The sequence below is a fragment of the Manis javanica genome, chromosome 4 (genome assembly GCF_040802235.1).
Source record: "Manis javanica isolate MJ-LG chromosome 4, MJ_LKY, whole genome shotgun sequence".
NCBI classification, from domain to species: domain Eukaryota; kingdom Metazoa; phylum Chordata; class Mammalia; order Pholidota; family Manidae; genus Manis; species Manis javanica.
Window position 1 is genome coordinate 124,251,581 of NC_133159.1, and position 18,022 is coordinate 124,269,602.

The following is an 18,022-nucleotide window of genomic DNA, read 5'->3' on the forward strand; positions in this document are numbered from 1 at the left end:
GCCACTCACCTGTATTTATAATCTCTGAAGCACATTTGATGGGCTTTGAGCTTAGAAATGAGAAGCTTGAGAATTTTTAGGAAGATGAAGAAATTTACCTTGAAAAAAAGCAGATATGGGTAAGTGATGGTCTCCATGTGGCTCTGAGGATCAAGGTCACCCTAGACCTAGCCATCGGCACCTTGTCCATAAACCAGGGGGCAATTTGCAGTCAGAGGTCAGGTAGGACGTGCTCATGGTAATGCCCACTCTTCCTGAGGCCATCTCACCTGAAAGTCTGGAAGGGATCTTGAGAAGCCTTAGTTTATTCTTCTGCCTCAGGGAGACCCACCTCTATAGCCATTGGAGACAGTCAGATGGACGTTTACATTATTATTATTATTAACTAACATTTGGTGAGTACTTACCGTGCCAGGTGTTGGGCTAATTTTCCATTCTTTATTTTATTTAATCCTTACAACCACCCTCTGAGGAAGCCACACAGTTTTTGCACCATGAAAACACCAAGGCGCAGAGGAGACAAGGTACAATTCCCAACACCGCACAGCTGGTAAGTGACTGAGCCGGCAATTAAATACAGCTCTGTCTGATTACCACTTTCCATTCACTTAAACAGAATGCCACACTGCCCCCTTCTGTAAGAACTCTAGCTCTGTCGTTGTCTGACTGGAGGTCCTGTTTCTGCCAAGGAATTTACTGGAAAGCACATGTTCTCTGCTCCATAGATTGTTTTCCACAACTGTCATGATCTGGGAAAATTCAGCCCTTCGTTGTCAGCCTTGGTAGAAAATTTTAAATATTTTAAGTCTTTTATAAGGAATCTTTTATAATAAAGTCTGCAAATTCTTTGACACTCTCCCTTCAAAAGGCTCATTTCCCCCTTCCCTCTGGAATGTGAGCTGGGTTTGTTATTTGCTCCTAATGAAAAGAATATGGTATAAGTGATGCTATTTGACTTATGAGGCTAGGTCCTCAAAAGGATGGCTTCTACTTAGTTCCTCCATCCCCCTCTTTTTCCTTTTCTCTCTCTCAGATTGCTTACTCTGGGCAAGCCAGCTGCCATGTTGTTGAGGACACTCAAGCAGCCTGTGGAGGGATCCCTGTGGAGGAACTGAGTCCTCTTACCAGCAACCAGCACCACTTGCCAGCTGCGTGTGTAAGCACCTGAAAAGCTGATGCTCCAGCCCCAGGTAGGCCCTCAGATGGCTGCAGCTGTGGCCAACAGCTTGAGGATCATGAGCCTCCTGGAGAAGTGGCTGGCCCGTGGCTTGGTGTGGGTAGCACTTGGAGAATGAGAGCAAAGGTCTGTGAGAAGTGAGGCTATAAAGAGAGGGCCCGTTCCTACAGGGCCTTTCATGGTCATACTGAGGAGTGTGGGTTTTCTTCTGAAAGTCATGAAAAGCCAGTGATGAATTTTAAACAGGCAGGTGACGTGATCAGATTTGCATCTCTGCATTTCAGAAAGATCAGTTTAGCAGCACTGCAGAGAATGGATTGGATGAAGGCAAGGCTGGAGGAGGGGAGACACTCCCCTCTAAAAGGCAGTCTCAGGGTTCCCAGGGGAGGGTAATAGGTGAACTAAAACAACAGCCCTGGTGCATCAGTAATGGAGAGGAGGAGATGGATTCAAAGTTATTAAGCTGTCTGAGTCAAGTGACCTTTGTTATCAGTTGGATGTGAGGTCAAAGATGACCCCAAAGTTTCTCAGTAGATCTCAATTATGTGGCAGTGGCATTCACCAAGAGAGTGACCACATGGAGCAGGAAGAGCATTGGAGGGAGAAGGGGAAGGAGTCCAGTAATTCTGGACACAAGTGATGCCCCAAGGCTGCGATATGTTTATATCTGGACCTCAGCAGAAAGGTCCCAGCCTGAGCACAGAGCAACTGGAGTAGGTGAGACTGTGCAGGGAGGTTGTGTAGACTGGGAGAAAAACAGGGTTAAGAGAATCAACCTGCCATGTAAGGAAAGGTGGAGAAAATGGAGACTGCAAAGGAGACTGAGAAGTAGCTGTCGGAGCGAACCACAAGAAAGTGGTATCCTGCCAGCTCACAATGGGAAGTATTTTAAGAGGGTTCAGATGCTTTGTGGAATTTAAGCAAACTAAGACTGCATTTAGCAACAAGGAGCTCCTTAAGAGAAGCTGCAGTTCACCAGGTGCAAGCACTAGATAGACTGCAATGCTTTGTTTTGTGAATGATGTGTGAAGAGAGAGGCAGCCAGTGTAGACTGTGTTTAAGAGGCTTGGCTGTGAAGGGAAGCAGAATGGCACAACAGTAGTTGACAAGGGATGCAACACGGAGAGAACGTCTCCATACTTTTACGTGCAGGGCTGGAAGAGGTTTTTGGTTGCAGTTGTTTTTTAAATGGAAAAGACTTAAGAATGCCTCTATGCAATAGAGAAGATGCTGACAGGGACCACAATCAGGTGATTATGGAATAAAGTCTCTACATATGTTGAGCCAGCATAAAACTAATGTCCTTGTCGAGAAACAAAACCCTTTAACTACACATTGAAACACGAGCTGCAGAATCCAACCTGTACCTGTTATGACTCCTTATGAACCTCAGGAGAATCAGTGCTGAAAGCTAAGAGGCTAGAATCTCAGGCAAGAGGCTACTTATCCAATCCACAAGCCAGCAAGAATGACAGAGCTTCCCAGCCAAAAATTATTTAGTAACAGAACACTTAAATACAAACTGAATGTAACCAAGTAATTTATCCCTTTTAATGGGAGATATCTGTTTTTCATCACCAAGAGAAAACGTTATGTCCTTGGCTTAGCGATTTGTTGAACTCAGGCATTTTTCTTACAAAGTTAGCTTAGCAGGGGAAAGGCATGGATTTAAGCAAATTAATTTCAATCAGACTGTTTCCTAGGAATTGAAGAGTTATAATGAGGAGCATGCTGACTTGATGTTTTTTGTGTCTTCCAGAGACCAGACACAAGAAAATGGACATCAACCAACGGGCCATACGAGGAAGCACTTCTTTACTGCCAGGGAATGAAACACCAGCCTGGTTGACTTTGGAGCCTCCATTCATCTGGGCATCTCAGAAGACAAGAGTCAGCAGTTACATCTCATTTGTGCAATAAGCAGGAAAGGGGCTGAATGAGGAAAACTTTCAATAACCCAGCCTACTCCTCTTGGATTCTGTGACCAGAGAGGGGGTACTTAGGACCCTAAACAACCAAGGCTCCCTTTCAAGTCCTAGTCAGTACAGAATGCATGATCAGATATAATATTCTTGGTCACGCTTCTTTGGTACCTCAACTCTTGTGCTCAGACCTGGACCTGCAGGCTGGCAGAGGTGATGGTTGGCATGATGGGGGCTCAGAGGTAGGCTTCATCGACCCCTAAACTCTTTCACCTGCCCTCAGTCCCTCCTCCTCTGGCCTGTTGTGTGGACAAAAAGGCCTGCCATCAGAGCTACCCTTTGGGTTAAAATACTTCATCCCCTCAGCCCTGCTTTAAGGGCACAAATCAGATAGAGGGGAAAGAGCAACTGGGAGAGGAGAAAGGGAGCCCTCTCTCTGTCTCTCATTTATTCGTTGTTCATTTGTATAACAATGAAGAATCCAATAAATGCCTGTGGTGTGACTTTCACCACAGAAAGCAGAAGATGAGATGTAGCAAAGGTGTGTTTTTGATGGGGTAGGAAAGTACTGGACATGGAGAGATCACCACTCTGAAGAGGAAAGCAATATGGGTGTGAGGAGATGTCCTGGGAAACCCAGGGTGACAGAAAACCCCTGGGTTCCTGCTGAAGCAGGGGACCTAAAAAGGGACAAGGTCAATGAAGACCAATTTGACTAATTTCTCAGCTTCCCCAAGTCCTGAGGTTATCAGAGAAGATTCAGTAAGAGCGAATAAAGGTAACAGGTTAATCTAAGCAGTGGAGTCTTATATCCTGAAGGAAATGGGAATTCTCCAATTTCTGAGTTTGGTGAAAGAACCACAGAGTGTGTGGAGTCTTTAGGGTGTCACATTATGTTTATTTGTGAAATCCAGAGAATAAAAAGAGTAGCAGATGCAGCCAGCTGATATGTCTGGGAATCTGGTATGATGCACATTCACATCCACCCAGATACTGATCAGCAAATGCAGACTGAGGCTGGGCAGTAGTAGGGGAAGGTCAGCAATGATAATGAGGGACACTCACCAGGAAGTCTGGGATGGGAGACTCTCCTTGGTCCCACTGCTTTGTTCACTGACACAGTTGGCTTTTCCCAGAAGCCTCTGCTCCATGCTCCAGAAAATAGGTGCCACCCTCAAATTGGCCAAGATGAAAGAAGATTGTGAAGTGCCCTGAAATGCCAAATGCTACCAGCAAGATCTTAACGATTGTTACTTTTTAACACTACAGTGTAACTAGAAAATATGTGGATCAAGAAATTCTTTTTTTTTTGGGGGGGGGGATGCAATAAAGATTTGCTTTGTTGCTCATGAAACAATCTAGTGAAGCTGTGGGGGAGTTCTGCTCCATGCATTCACTCAGGACCCAGGCTCTTTCCATGTGCGGCCCAAGGAATTCTAGGGTTCTCTCTACTCCGGTCAGTGGAAAGCTGTAACGTGTGGTCTTAGACCGAACATGAAGGCAGATATTGGCTCAGTCATGATCTGATGAGCCTCAGAATAATAATTGTTAGACTCTGAATTCCCTGAGGGCAGAAATTCTGGGGACATTCATCTTTTTGCCCCTGAAAGAAATTACCACTAAGCCATGCACAGAGCAAGTGCTCATTAAATGTTAAATGAAGGTACAAGAGAGGGAATGAGCATGGTTCCAGTCCAGTCCTGAGGAAGCCCAACATGGCAGAAATTCTGTTTCCATCAATCTCGGGTCAAGTCCAGCCTGAGTTTTTTTTTTTTTTTCTTTTAAACCTTGACATTTGTTCTACTATGCAGCCAGTGTCCAGCACAGGGCTCCTCCACATCAGCACAGCTGATGTTTGGGGCAGGATGATTCTGGGTGGTGGGGGCTGTGCTGTGCACTGTAGGACATTTAAGTAGCATCCCTGGCCTCTACCCATTAGATAGAGGTAGTACCCCCACCTCTACCCCAGTTGGGACAATTAAACATGGCTCCAGACTTGGCCAAATGCCCCCAGGGAGCAGAATTGCCCTCAGCTGAGAACTACTGATCTAGTCCAACTCTGATTTTACAGATGAGGAAACAGAGTCCCAGAGATGTTAGCTCACTTGTCTCTAGGGCACACAAGTTAGTTAGGAAACCCAGGCTCCTAACTCCCAGGCAGACTCCCTCTACATCACTGCATGGCCTTTCTGTTTCATTTCGTGTCTCGTGGGACACATAAGCCCCACTTCCCTGAGAGCCTAAAACCGGGGCACAGAACCGCAGAATCCTATGTGTGGACAGGTTGAGAAGGCACTGGGTTCAGCTCCCTGTGCTTCAGGACAGGGTCTCCTCCTAGCAGCTGATAGAGAGGGTCAATCAAAAGCCTTTCTCTGTGGTCCATGTCAGTGTTTCGCCAGCTCATGTTCAGATGTTCCTCCTTGTGATTAAGGGGAATTTTCATCATTTCTATTCAGGCCCATTTCCTTTTGTCCAGACCCCAAAGACCCAGACAATGATAGTTCAGCAATTCCTCTGTGAGGCCTTCATGAACCTGAGGATGATTGTGAACTTGTCCTTCCAGTCATACCATTTGACTTGGCTTAATTTGCAGGATAGAGAGATTAATAAAAAGCTCTGTCTCCAAAAGAGGTTATCAAATGGGCACTCCAGGCAGAGAAACAATGTGGGCAGTGGCATGGGAGGAGAAAACCTTAGGACACATGTGGGGAACTGTGGGTTTCTCCATATAGAGAGAGCACGGGGTACTTGTGGTTGGGTGGGTAGGCAAGGACTGACAATACTTATCGCACTTAGGAGTTTGGAACCAAGCCTGAGGCCATTAAAAAATCACATGTAGAGAAGAGACATAATCAAACTTTCCTCAAGAAAGACATCTCTGGCTGTAAAAAAGAGGTTGGACTGCTGGGGGCGAGAATGAAAAGGGGGGACCAAATAGAAGACTTCTGCAGAAGTCTGCAAGAGAAATCCCAGGAGACTGAAGAGGAATGGTGACAGTGACATAAGAAGGAGGCAGCTTGGAGAGATCTTCAGAGAAAAAACTGATAAGACTCGAAGTCTGAGCAGACGGTCCCGGGAGCAAGTGGATAGAGGCTAGGAGGACACCCAGGCTTCCTGCTGGGGGGCTGGCGGGTGGTGGTGGCATTTGCTGGTGGGGTGAGCAGGAGGGTGGGAGGTTGGATAGGAGGGTGAGGAGCCAGTGGGTGACCCTGGCCATTTCTGTGTAACTGGACACAACTGGAGTTAGAAGCAAGAGCATATAAAGGTCATTTCATTCAAGATGAGAAGATAGAGCACATGCTCTTGTCCAATAGGGGAGAACGTGGCTTCAGGAGCTAGGAAGCACCAGGAGAAGCTAGTGCACAGGTCAGCCAGCCATTCGCAGCCAAGCAGGAAGGTCCAGAGATGTGGTTCCAGCCCTGGCTGTCCATCTGAATCACTTGGGAGCTTTTAAAACCACAACTGCGTGGGCTCCACCTCCAGAATTTCTGATGTGGTCCTCCGGAGTATGAGCCACCACCATGTTCTAATGCACATACAGCTTTGAGAACCACTGGTGTGTGGGCAACAGCTTCTCAGACTTTAATGTACACCCCAAACCTGGGCTTCTTGTTGCCATGCAGATTACGATTCAGCAGGTCTGGGTGGGACCTGGGGACCTGAGTTTATAGCAAGCGCTCAGGTGACTACATTTTGAGCGGCAGGTGAGGGTGTAGCAAAGTGCTCTTCAAGCCTAGCTGCACATGAGATTCTCTAGGACACACCTGTGATCAACGAAACACAAATCTCTGCATGTGAGACCCAAGGAAAATATTTGAAGACACCTAGGTGATTCTAAGACCAACCAAGATTGAGGACTACTGATGTAACCTCCTGAAGACTGCAGGGTAAGCTCTAGGGGTCCAGCTGGGCAGAGCCTGAACTCCTTAGGGGGCGCCTGCTGGCCTCCTTCCTGCTTTATTCTGCCTGGTTAGCAAGACCCTTCCAGTGCCCGGGAGTGCAGGTCACAAGCATTGGCTGAGTAAGTTCAGGCAGGACCCTCTGTATGCTCAGGCTGGCCGCCAGGATAAATACGACATGGGGCTTATGGCGGTAGCAGACAGGTTTGGGACAAATACTTGCAATAAAACATTCTGGGGCTGCAGCAGAGATCTGTATAGGGTCTTGGAAGGACACAGAGGAGGACATGAGCATTTCTACTTGGTGATGGGGCTGTTCAGGTACGGCAGTCAGGTGGATAAGATGGCAGAGGAGGGGGCTCAAACCTGAGGAGGGTCTGAAGCTGGGTACTAATAAAGGAAAAGCCTGCAGCAGTTGCTACTCCAGGCACGTGGGGTGGAGGCAATAAGCATTTGGGGACAGCCGCACCGTGCTGTGGTTATAAGCGTTGGTATCACCCAATCAGTCCCTTTGGGCTGAGATCCAGTGCCCCCCACTTACTGGCTGTGACTTTAGGTAGGTAACTTCTCATTTTCTCAGTGTCCTCACCAATACAAGAAACATCATAACAGTGCCTACCTCCTAAGTTTTCTGGGAAGATTAAATGAATCAATATACACAAAGCACTTACAGTGGTGCTGGTATGTAGGAGATGCTCAGTAAATGTCACGGGGTAGTAGTGGGGGTGCCAGGCAGGAGGTAGGTGCTGGGGCCACAGCTGGGCAGTGTGGCTGGGGAGGCCAGGGTTGTGGCACAGTGAAAGTGGGTGGGCGTGGGCAGAGCTCACCCCATGGCCTTGGAACGTGTGTGGTAGGACGTCACTGAGCTGTCACTCTCAGCTGTGCATGGAAAGACTGGAAGGGTCATAAGAGGCAGTGTGTGTGCCGCCAAGGTTTGGGTGGAGAGTTGCCTTCTGTTATTGACAAACATTGATGTTCTTCCCTGAAAACAAGGTTTGTTCTTTCATGAAACCACAAGTGCCAGCTTATTTACACAAAATGCGAGAAATGGAACACCTGGCAACCCGTGGGGGAAGAGGGTAGGCAGAGCACGGAACACAGCGCCTCGTTTGCTAACTCCCCATCCTTTCCCATAAGCTTCTTTGGCAGATTTCAACTCACACACTACCATCTAAAGGAACCTTATGACTCTGGGTCAGTCAGACCCTCTCCAGCCCCAAAATTCTGGACCACAAGGGGTGAAGGTCCTTCCTCCTCAAGGTCTCAGAGTAGCATCATCTCCCAACTCTAACCTCATCACAGCTTTGGGTTAATGCTGACTGTATGCCCTCCTCCTCCAAAAGCAGCTTCCTTAGTCTCCCCTTTCCCTTGCTAATAGCATTAAAATCCAAGCCAACAGCTTCAGTACCCTGGGCTTGCCCGTCTGTGAAGATGCCTGCATCCCCAGGGCCCTGTAAGCACTGCAGCCACTCCCCACCGGGCCGCTGTACTGATTGCAGGTTCCTGTACATACTCGGAGGACCCAAAGAGATGAGAGTGTGTTGTGCAGCCTTGATTTTACAAGTCCTGAATCAGAACAAGGAGACATTTCTAACCTGTTCCTTCTTATTCAGCAGACCCTATTCACGGCTCAGCGTTTCCCTCTCAAGGATCTGGCCCAGGCACGTTCTGAGCCAGAGAATCTGATGGGGGCCCTGGGGAGAGGCAGCCGGGTTCTCCACAGCTGCTGAGCTCAGAGAGGAAAAAGGGTGGGTGGGGCGGTCCTTACCATCACATAAAGCAACATGGGTCCTCGGATGATCCACCAGACCTTCTTATTCCTGTTGGTCACCCAGCACCTACGGCAAAGAGCACGCAACAGAAGACTTAAAATCATGATGAGGTTGAATGCAAAAGCCTCATGCCATTTGGGAGAAGGATGCTCCCACTCAAGACTTACTCTCCACGCATCATTCTCCCGAGGGCTGGGAGAGGAGAAGAGAGAACTACTACCCTTTCCTAGTGGCACAGTACTACTGACTTTTCTTACCAGTGCAGCGTTCTTCAATGCTAACAGCTTGGTGCGCATCCATCCGCACTTTTCTCCATGTTCATACAAATTTAAATTCTTAGTTATTCCGGGGACATTTTGGTGGTAGTTATTTGGAGGAAAAAGTAGGATCATAGGCTATACCTTATTCAGTAGCAGGCTTAACAAAGTGCTGTCCAGACTTAGTCCCTAGAGAAGTCAAAAGTTAAACAACTAACTTATTTTTTCAGTTGTCTCATGATATTGCACAACACAGGTATGCCACAATTTGTTCATGGACTCCTATACTGACAGACATGTTTCGTTTGGTGATTTTGTTGTTTTTTAATTGAGATATAATCGACATATTATATTAGTTTCAGGTGTAGAGCATAATAATTCACCATATATGTATATTGTCAATAATCAGCACAGTAAGTCTACCATATGTTGTTACCACACATAATTATAAATCATTTTTCTTGTGATGAGAACTTTTAAGATTTACTCTCTTAGCAACTTTCAGATATTCAGGATAGTATTGTTAACTAGCTATGAATTTATTTCATGGAAATAACAACCCCAGAATTTATTTTACAACTGAAAGTTTGTACCTTCACCCATTCCAATTTGTCTTTTTCTCCCCACTGTGAATGTTGATGCAATAGCCATTCTGTACCTATATCCTTATGTACCTAGGGTCACTGCTAACCTATGCAGCCTATTTTTGTGCTCATCTGTGTTAATTTTATGCTAATTTGCATGTGTAACTAACTTAATAAACTAATTCCTCTAAGAAAGATCTTTCATTATTTTATCAACATTCCTCAGCATATTCTAGATGGCCAAGATGGAAGGGGGTGCATGTTCTCTTTGGGAAAATGGTAGATATCCTTGTATTGGGGCATATCTGGGAATTATTGGCTCATGCAAGTGTAAAAACAGATGAATTACCTACCCTGTGTTTTCCAGCTGTGTGCGGGCAATACTCCAGGGTATAACAAACAGCAGCGGGAAGACTGAGGAGAAAACAGGAAAATGCAGTTAGAAGCCGGTGGGCTAAACTTGCCTGCCTCCCACCTCAGCCTGATGGGACAAACACAGCTGGTTAAAACTTACAGAAGCCCAAATATCATAGACTCTTGGACTGTGAGATCTAGGGTGACATGGGGCCCAGCCATTGTTTTGCTGTCAGACAAACCAGGAAGCAGAGAGGAGAATGGATTTGCCACATCTCAAGGCAGTTTTGAATAAATCCAAAGACATTAACGAGAATCTCCTGAGTCACAGGCCAACGTTATTTCCTCTGAATCCTGCAGCCTCAAATTCTCCAAGAGTTTGTGGCAACGGGGGTCGTAGACCCCGTTTTGAAGATTTCATTGGCATTATAGACTGAATGTTTGTGTCCCCTTCCCTAGATTCATATGTTGAAGCTCTACCCACTATGTGATGATATTTGGAGATGGGACCCTTGGAGGTACTAGGTTTGGAAAAGGGGGTGGGAGGTGAGTGGAGGGTGTGGAGAGGATCATCATGAAGGAATTAGTGCCTTTTAAGAAGAGGCCAGAGAGAGCTTGCTTTCTCTCTCTCAAACAGGGGAGGCTACAGGAGAGGGCAGCTGTCTGCAAGCCAGGAAGAGGCTTTGCCAGAACTTCACCATACTGGCACCCTGATCTCAAACTTTCCAGCCTCTGTACCTGTGAGAAATTAATGTCTGTTGTTAAAGCCACTTAGCTTGTGGTATTTTGTTATGGCAAGCCTAGCAGACCAATACAGTTGGGGACAGGGTAGGAGGAATGTCATCTGACTCTACAAAAAGACATCTCAATTTTTTAACATGTTCTTTGGGTCTACAGCACTTGTGCATATGCTGTCTCTCTCCCCCCAACCCCTCCATCTCTCTCTCACACACACACCCTTCTCTTCAGAACCTCTTGTCATTGAGGAATTATCTGTCCCAGAGCCCTCCCTCCAGCTGGGTCTCTAACTCTGACCAAAGGCTCTACAGGACTCCCACATTATGATGGTGCCAGGAGAAGAGGCTGGGGGTTCAGGTCACTCACCCCAACCCACCAGCAGGTATCTGGGCCACAGCCGCCTCTCAGAAAGCACTGTGGGCTCCAGCAGTGTGTGCAGATATAAGCCTTCAACTAGCAGCCATGAGTAATTGGCACCCACGAAGTAGTGCAGCAGAACCTGGGCTGAGCGGCAGGAGGTGGATATCTGCAGACGACAGAGCACCTGAGGGTGAGCCTAGGCTTTCTCAGCATCTGGACCCCAAGTGGATGGACAAGGGCTTCCCCACATATAACCCCCTCCCTCTTTACTCCCCTCTCTCCCTAACCCTTGCTGACCATCTCAGAGAGTTGGCAGCAATATGAAAATGTGACGGAGGGCTTCTCGCAGCTTTTAAATCCCAGTCTCTTCCTTGACATTCTAGGCATTCTTAGACAAGCAGAAACAGAGAATTCATCATCAGCAACTTCCTTAAAGGAAACTAAAGGGTATGTTCTCTGATCTCAGTTTAATTAAGCTAGGAATCAATAACCAAGATCTCTGGGTCCAAGTGGCTCCACTGGTGGAATCTACCAAAAATTAAAGGAAGAAATAATGCCCATCTTAAATAAACTTTTCCAGAGAATAGAGAAAGAAGGAACAAGTCTGATTTGTCTTAAGAGGTCAGCATAAACTATATCTCAAAACCTGGCAAAGGCATTACAAGAAAAGAAAACTACTCATGAATGTAGATAAGGAAATGCACAACAGAACACAGTATTGGCAAATGGAATTTGACAATATAAGAGAAAGAATGATACATCTGAACCTAGTTGGGTTTATTCCAGGAATACAAGGTTAGTTTAACAGCTTACTGTATTCATTATTGATAGAGTAAGGGAAAACTACCTCATCAGATGCAGACATCAATATGGAAAAGCTCTGCTGCTTTAAAATAATAATAGTAAAAAGGGTGGATCTAGTTCAACTCTTTTGTTTATAGATGAAGAGGTTTCTCACCCGAGGGCTTTTACCACAGCCCCACAGTGAACCCCTCTGCCACTGATTCCTTTACCTGCTCCACTCTTGGAGGTTGTTATTTAAGTCAGATGGCATCTCTCTAACCAGAAACTTCTGACACCCCTTTATGTCCCTCTTCCCCTTCCCCATCTTCCTGCCCTCTGATTTCCAGCACTGATCCACCAGGTGGGAGGCCAATGGTGAGGAGGAACATACCTCTGACACATAGGACATCCACTCTTTCTCATTGTTAGGCCTCTTGGAGTAAGAGTTGTAGAAGATGACATCCTTTACCAGCACGGCCAGGGCTCTCAGGATGAAAGACGCAAACAAGTTCATGTGGATGTAGTTGCGTGTGCAGTGGAGTTTTCTGTGCGAAAGAAAACCGAATGCCTTCCCTCAGGAACGAATGGCTCAGACCAACAGGCATGTGCCTGAAACACCTGCATATCTATCACTAAAGGGCAGAGGTTCACAGTGTAGGCTCCAGAGCTGAAGGGTGGGGTCATGAGATCTTACTTCTCTGTGCCTCATTTTCCTCATTTGTGAAATGGGGATGATGACAGCTCACACCTACAGAAGATGTTCAATATGTCAGCCTCTGTTCCAAGGCATTTACATGACCTATGGGTATCCTTATTCTTTATAGCCACTGGAGGAGTAGGTACTGAATATTGTCCTGATTATACAAATGGGGAAATTGAGGCAAAAGGGTTAAGTCACCTGTCCAAAGTCTTATAGCAGTGAGTGGTAGAGCTGAGATTCAGACCCAGAAGCTCTGAGGCCAAAGCGTAGAGCCTTTCTAAGGCTCTGCCACCTGTGAGAGCGTGAACTCTTACCTCAAAGTGTTGCAGCATTCAACCAGTTAATGGGTGATGTGCTCACTGAGTACCTGACACATAATAAGTGCCCAGAAAATGTCAGCTCTTATCACCTCTTCCTCGCCTACCTGGAGCTTCCTGCAGCCTCTTTCTTGTATTGGCTGATGTACAGATGCATCCTTGGACTCTCCAACCAAAAGGACCCTTTTCCATCACTGCGCCCTGCCTGTGTCTCTATGTGGCACACACCTGCCTTGCTTTAGAGCTATTGTTACTTTTTTAATATCCAAGAAGGATTGAGGTAGGTCCTTGTGTTTTATGATTTATGCTTCCTTTTCCCTAACGAGACTGGGGAGCTACCCAAGGGCAGGGGCTGGGTCTTGCTCCTTCCAGCACCTGAGGCAAAATGGACAGGATATGGCCGACCAAGTCTCAGCTGAAGTTACTTCCTTCAGGACCAGGCAATTATTTTCTCCTGGCTTGGTTCTGGGACTTTGGAAAGGTGAGTGGTCAGGGATATCAGCGGGTACAGGCTCTGGAATCCTCCCATTGCTCAAGAATTGCTTTCCCAGTGGGGCAGATGCTCATGATTCTGCTCCGGGAGCCACAGGCCATCCTGGGATTGAAGGGGCAGATGGGGCCAGGCCCAGGGCTAGCAGAGTCAGGTGGAGAGCTGGTCTGAACCTGTCCACATCTCAAGGGTCTCCATTCAGGTCTCCTGCAGCTGTGTCAAGTTCTCATTCTGCTAAGTTATACTCAGTTATGTTCTGAATGGGCTGAGACCGAGAGACCACTTTAGAGGCTCCCTGAGAGGTCCATAAATCTCTCACTTGGGTGATTTCTAAAATTGATTTAGTTGTAAAATGCTTTCAAGCTTTGGATTCTGAAAGACAGTGTAAGGGAATGAAATGCTCAGGCCCTGGGCTGCCAATTGTGATTCTGGCTCATCGCTCACCAGCTGTGTGATCTCGCGCAAATTATTTGATCTAGCCATATTTCAGTGAACTCATTTATAAAATGGAGGTAATAATAATGCTAATCTCCTCGGATTAGATTTAATCTTAATTCTGATTAGAGATTTAAATGACTTAATGCATATAATGTGCTTAGAACTGTGCCTGGCTGAGGAAGTACTCAAATGTTTTGATAGAAAATTGGAATCTGAGGGCCCTGGATTAAAATGCCGATCTACCACTCACTAATTTGCTTTGGGGAAGTTTCTTAATCTCTTCTGTAAAAGTAATGCCTCTGAGAGAGTTGTGGTGAGAATGGGCTGTGGTAGCAATGGCATGATTAGAAATTTACAGCAGAGCTGGGCACACAAGAGATTATCTAACCCACAAGAGGCTAAAGCAGAGTTAAAAGTCCCAGATTCCAGTTCTTGCTAGGCTTTGTGATGTGGGATGACTTAGCGTCTCTCACTGCACCCTGATCTCTTTTGCCTTCACCTGAAAAGTGGGATATGTGGTCTGGAGACTCTCAGACACTTTCTAGCTTTGGTGAGCCACGACATCATCCAGGCCAGGCTTCTACTGCCTTCTAGAGGCAGCCAATGAGCAAATTCCAGGGCACCTGCCTGAATACATGCTGGCAGAAATTCCACTTACCGAAGAAACAAGAGGAGGGTGAGAGCCAGGAGGAGGGAGACGATGGAGAGGGAGTACCCCACGGTGTACAATAGCTGCAAGGTTGACAGCAAGGCATGGTGTTCCACCTAAACACAGAGGAAGAGCAGATATGACCACCAAGCCAGGTGCCTATGGTCCCCAACCCCCAGCTCCATGCCCAGGACCGCCAGGGGCCTAGACATGCACTCTACCCTTGTTGACACCCAAGTAAGGTAGCTTAGACTGCTCTCTGGCACATCTCAGAGGCCAAAGGGGCTTGATGAGTGAAAAGCCCACAGTGAGCATCACCCCCATGGCTGGTCCCGCAGCCCAGCTTTAATGCACCAAGAGTCATAGTATTAAAGAAGAACTGTGCCCAGGACAAGAGGGTACCTTGGGAATGTGGACAGCCTCCTTGTCCCTGAGCATGCTGTCCCTAGAGTATAGGGGTCCCTCTGACGGGGAAATGGGGTCAGGTGTCCATCTGAGGGTCTCCCTCCTAAAATGACTTTTCATAGGTGACCCTTTAGACAAAGACCCAATAAAATACTGGAATATTTTCTTAGATCTCCAGAATAGCCTGATGGTGAACAGAGGGTAATTTATTGGAAATTCTGTATTATTAAGTGTAATTTTCCAACAGAATCCCACCTTCTTGAACTCAATCCATCATGCATATCACTGTGAAGGTTCTGTTTCTAAATAAATTTTTGTACAAGAACCCACAGTAAATACTCATTATATGCTAACCTATATTTTAAACTTCTCTGCATATCTATTATCAGCTTTATTGAATTATAAGTGGTGTACAATAAACTGCACATATTTGAAGTACGAACCTTGATGAATTTGGACAAGACTATACTGTGATTTTATCAACACTTTCAAGATAATGAATGTTTCCATCACCTCCCAGGAGTTTCCTTGTGACTTGTGACCCTTTATAGTACATCTGTGCCCCTTGCCAAATTACATCCAGGCAAACACTGGTCTGTTTTCTGTCATCAGAGATTAGTTTGCATTTTCTAAAATGTTATATAAATTGAATCTTATGATGTGTACTCTTTTGTTGTCAGGCTTATTTCAGTCAGAATAATTATTTTGAGATTCATCCACGTCATAGCACATATCAATAGTTCATTCTGTTTTATTGCTGAGTAGTATTCCATTGTGAATAAATCACTGTTTATCCACTCACCTATTGATGGACATTTGGATAGTTTTCAGAGTTGGCTTTCACAAATAAAGTTGCTATGAAAATTTTTGCAGAATTTTTTATGTGGACATTGTTTTTTCTCTCAGATAAATATCTAGAAATAGAATGGTGGGGTAGTAGAGTATATACTTTAATTTCTTAAGAAACTGCCAAACCATTGATAAGTTGTATCAATTGGCATTCCCACCAGCAGTCTATGAATGAGATTTCTAGCTGCTCTAGACTCTACTAACACTTCATACAATAAATCTTTTAAAATTCAGCCATTCTAATGGGTGTGTAGTAGTATCTTATTATGGTTTTAATTTGCACTTCTCTAAAGACTAATAATGGTAAGAATCATTCTATGTGCTTATTTGCCACCTGTACATCTTACTTGGTAAAGCATCTGTTCAAATATTTGGCCATCTTTTAAATTCAATTGTTTGTCTTAATTTTGAATTGTAAATGTTCTTTGATATTATAGATATATATCTCCTCTCAGATACTTGTTTTGCAAGCATTTTCTCCCATTCAGTGGTTTGCCTTTTTATTTTTTTGACAAAGTCTTTAGAAGAACAGAAGTTGTTTATTTTGAAAAACTGCAATATATCAACTTTTTCTTTTATAGTTTGTGTTTTTGTGCCCTATTTTTAAAATCTTTATCTAACCCAAGGATCTTAATATTTTCAACTATGTTTTTTTCTTAGAAGCTTAATAGATTGAGCTCTTACCTTTAGGTCTATGACCCATTTCTAGTAAATTATTTTATTATGGTGTAGATCAAGGATTGAAGTTCAGTTTTTCTTACATCAATTGTTCAGTAAGCTTGATTTTTCCCCATTGACTAGCTTTGACACTTTTGTCAAAAATCAATTGCCTTTATATGTGTGGGTCTTTTTCTAGACTTTATATTCTGTTCCATTAGTCTGTGTATTTATCTTTATGCCAATACTTCACTGTCTTGATTACTATGGATTTATAGTAAGACTTGAAATCATTTAGTCTTCCAACTTTGTTGTTTTTCAAGGTTGTTTTGGTTATTCTAGGTCTTTTTGATTTCCATATAAATTTTAGAAGCAACTTATCAATTTCTACAGGAATTCTGCAGGGATTTTCATTGGGATTGCATTGAAACTATGGATCAGTTTAGAGTCCACAAACACAGTATATCCCTCCATTTAGATTTTCTTTAATTTCTGTCCACAGTTCTTTGTAGTTTTCAGTATATAAGTCCTTCTCATCTTTTGTCAAATTTATCCCCATGTATTTCATATTTTTAATGCTGTTTTATTAAATTATTATTTTTTAATTTCAATTTTCAATTGCTTATTATTAGAACATAAAAATATAATTAATTTTTATACATTTGTCTGTATCCTGCAAACTTGCTAAACTCACTTACTAGTATCATTAGTCTTTTGTGTAGATTCCTTGGGATTTCCTATAGATGATCATGTTGTCTGTGAATAACAACATCTTTACTTGTTCATTTCCAAACTCGGTTTTTTATTTCTTTTTCTTGCCATGCTGCTCTGGCTAGGACCTTCAGTACAATGTTGAATAGAAGTGGAGAGTGGGGGGCTTACTACCTTGTTAAAGATTTCAGGGCAAAGCATTCACTTTTTTACCAATTAGTATGATGTTAGCTGCAAACTTTTAAAATATATTCTTTAACAGTAATCTTCTGTGGCTGCTGTAACAAATTACCACAAATTTGGTGGCTTAAAACAACATGAATTATTGTCTTACATTTCTGGAGTTCAGAAGTCCAAAATCAGTTTCACTGATTAAATTTCTATGTAGAATTATTTTCTATGGACCCCATCAAGATCTCTAAAATCCTGTCAGGTCTCTAACTGCTCTTGTTAGTTTCTCTTGTCCTTGAAACAGAATCTATCATTCTAAGACCAGCACAAACCTGGCTCTTGCAAAAACTCTTCCCTGAATGCCAGTCTGCATACTGTCAATTCTGAATCTCTAAAGCACTTGTGCTCTGTTTCACAAATTAGGGCATTAATTATATTATCCACTAACATGTTGATTTCTGTTGTCTGGTCTTTCTAGATTGGCTATAAATCTCTTGAAAGCAGAGAAGTGTTTAGGATTAGTGCAGACAAAGTGGTGTGATTTCTTTAAACTGATGATTAAGGTAGTATATCTAGACCTTAGGGAATCATTTTAACATTATTTTGTTAGAGACAGGACACTATCATGTTTAATTAAATAACCGAATAATCTGTTTCTGAATTATTATTTTTAAAAATATAGGTCTGTGTCTTATGTAGGGCAAATGCTCATTTTTCAATTATCTGTGTCTTAGTTTGGGTCTCAACAAAAGATTCTCAGACAAGGACTGGAATACAAATAGTTTACAT

General features: G+C 44.2%; 1 protein-coding gene across 1 annotated transcript in view; it reads right to left on the reverse strand.

Moving 5' to 3' along the window:
• The window catches only part of GLP2R (glucagon like peptide 2 receptor), a 49,985-nt gene that overhangs the window by 13,206 nt on the left and 18,757 nt on the right, over positions 1-18,022 (reverse strand). Inside the window, exons 5-10 of the mRNA XM_017658647.3 lie at positions 14,450-14,556; positions 12,238-12,391; positions 11,070-11,229; positions 9,965-10,025; positions 8,767-8,836; positions 10-98 (exon numbers count right to left, since the gene is read on the reverse strand). Coding sequence (XP_017514136.3) covers positions 10-98; positions 8,767-8,836; positions 9,965-10,025; positions 11,070-11,229; positions 12,238-12,391; positions 14,450-14,556 — 641 coding nt within the window. The remainder of the gene's footprint in view (positions 1-9; positions 99-8,766; positions 8,837-9,964; positions 10,026-11,069; positions 11,230-12,237; positions 12,392-14,449; positions 14,557-18,022) is intronic.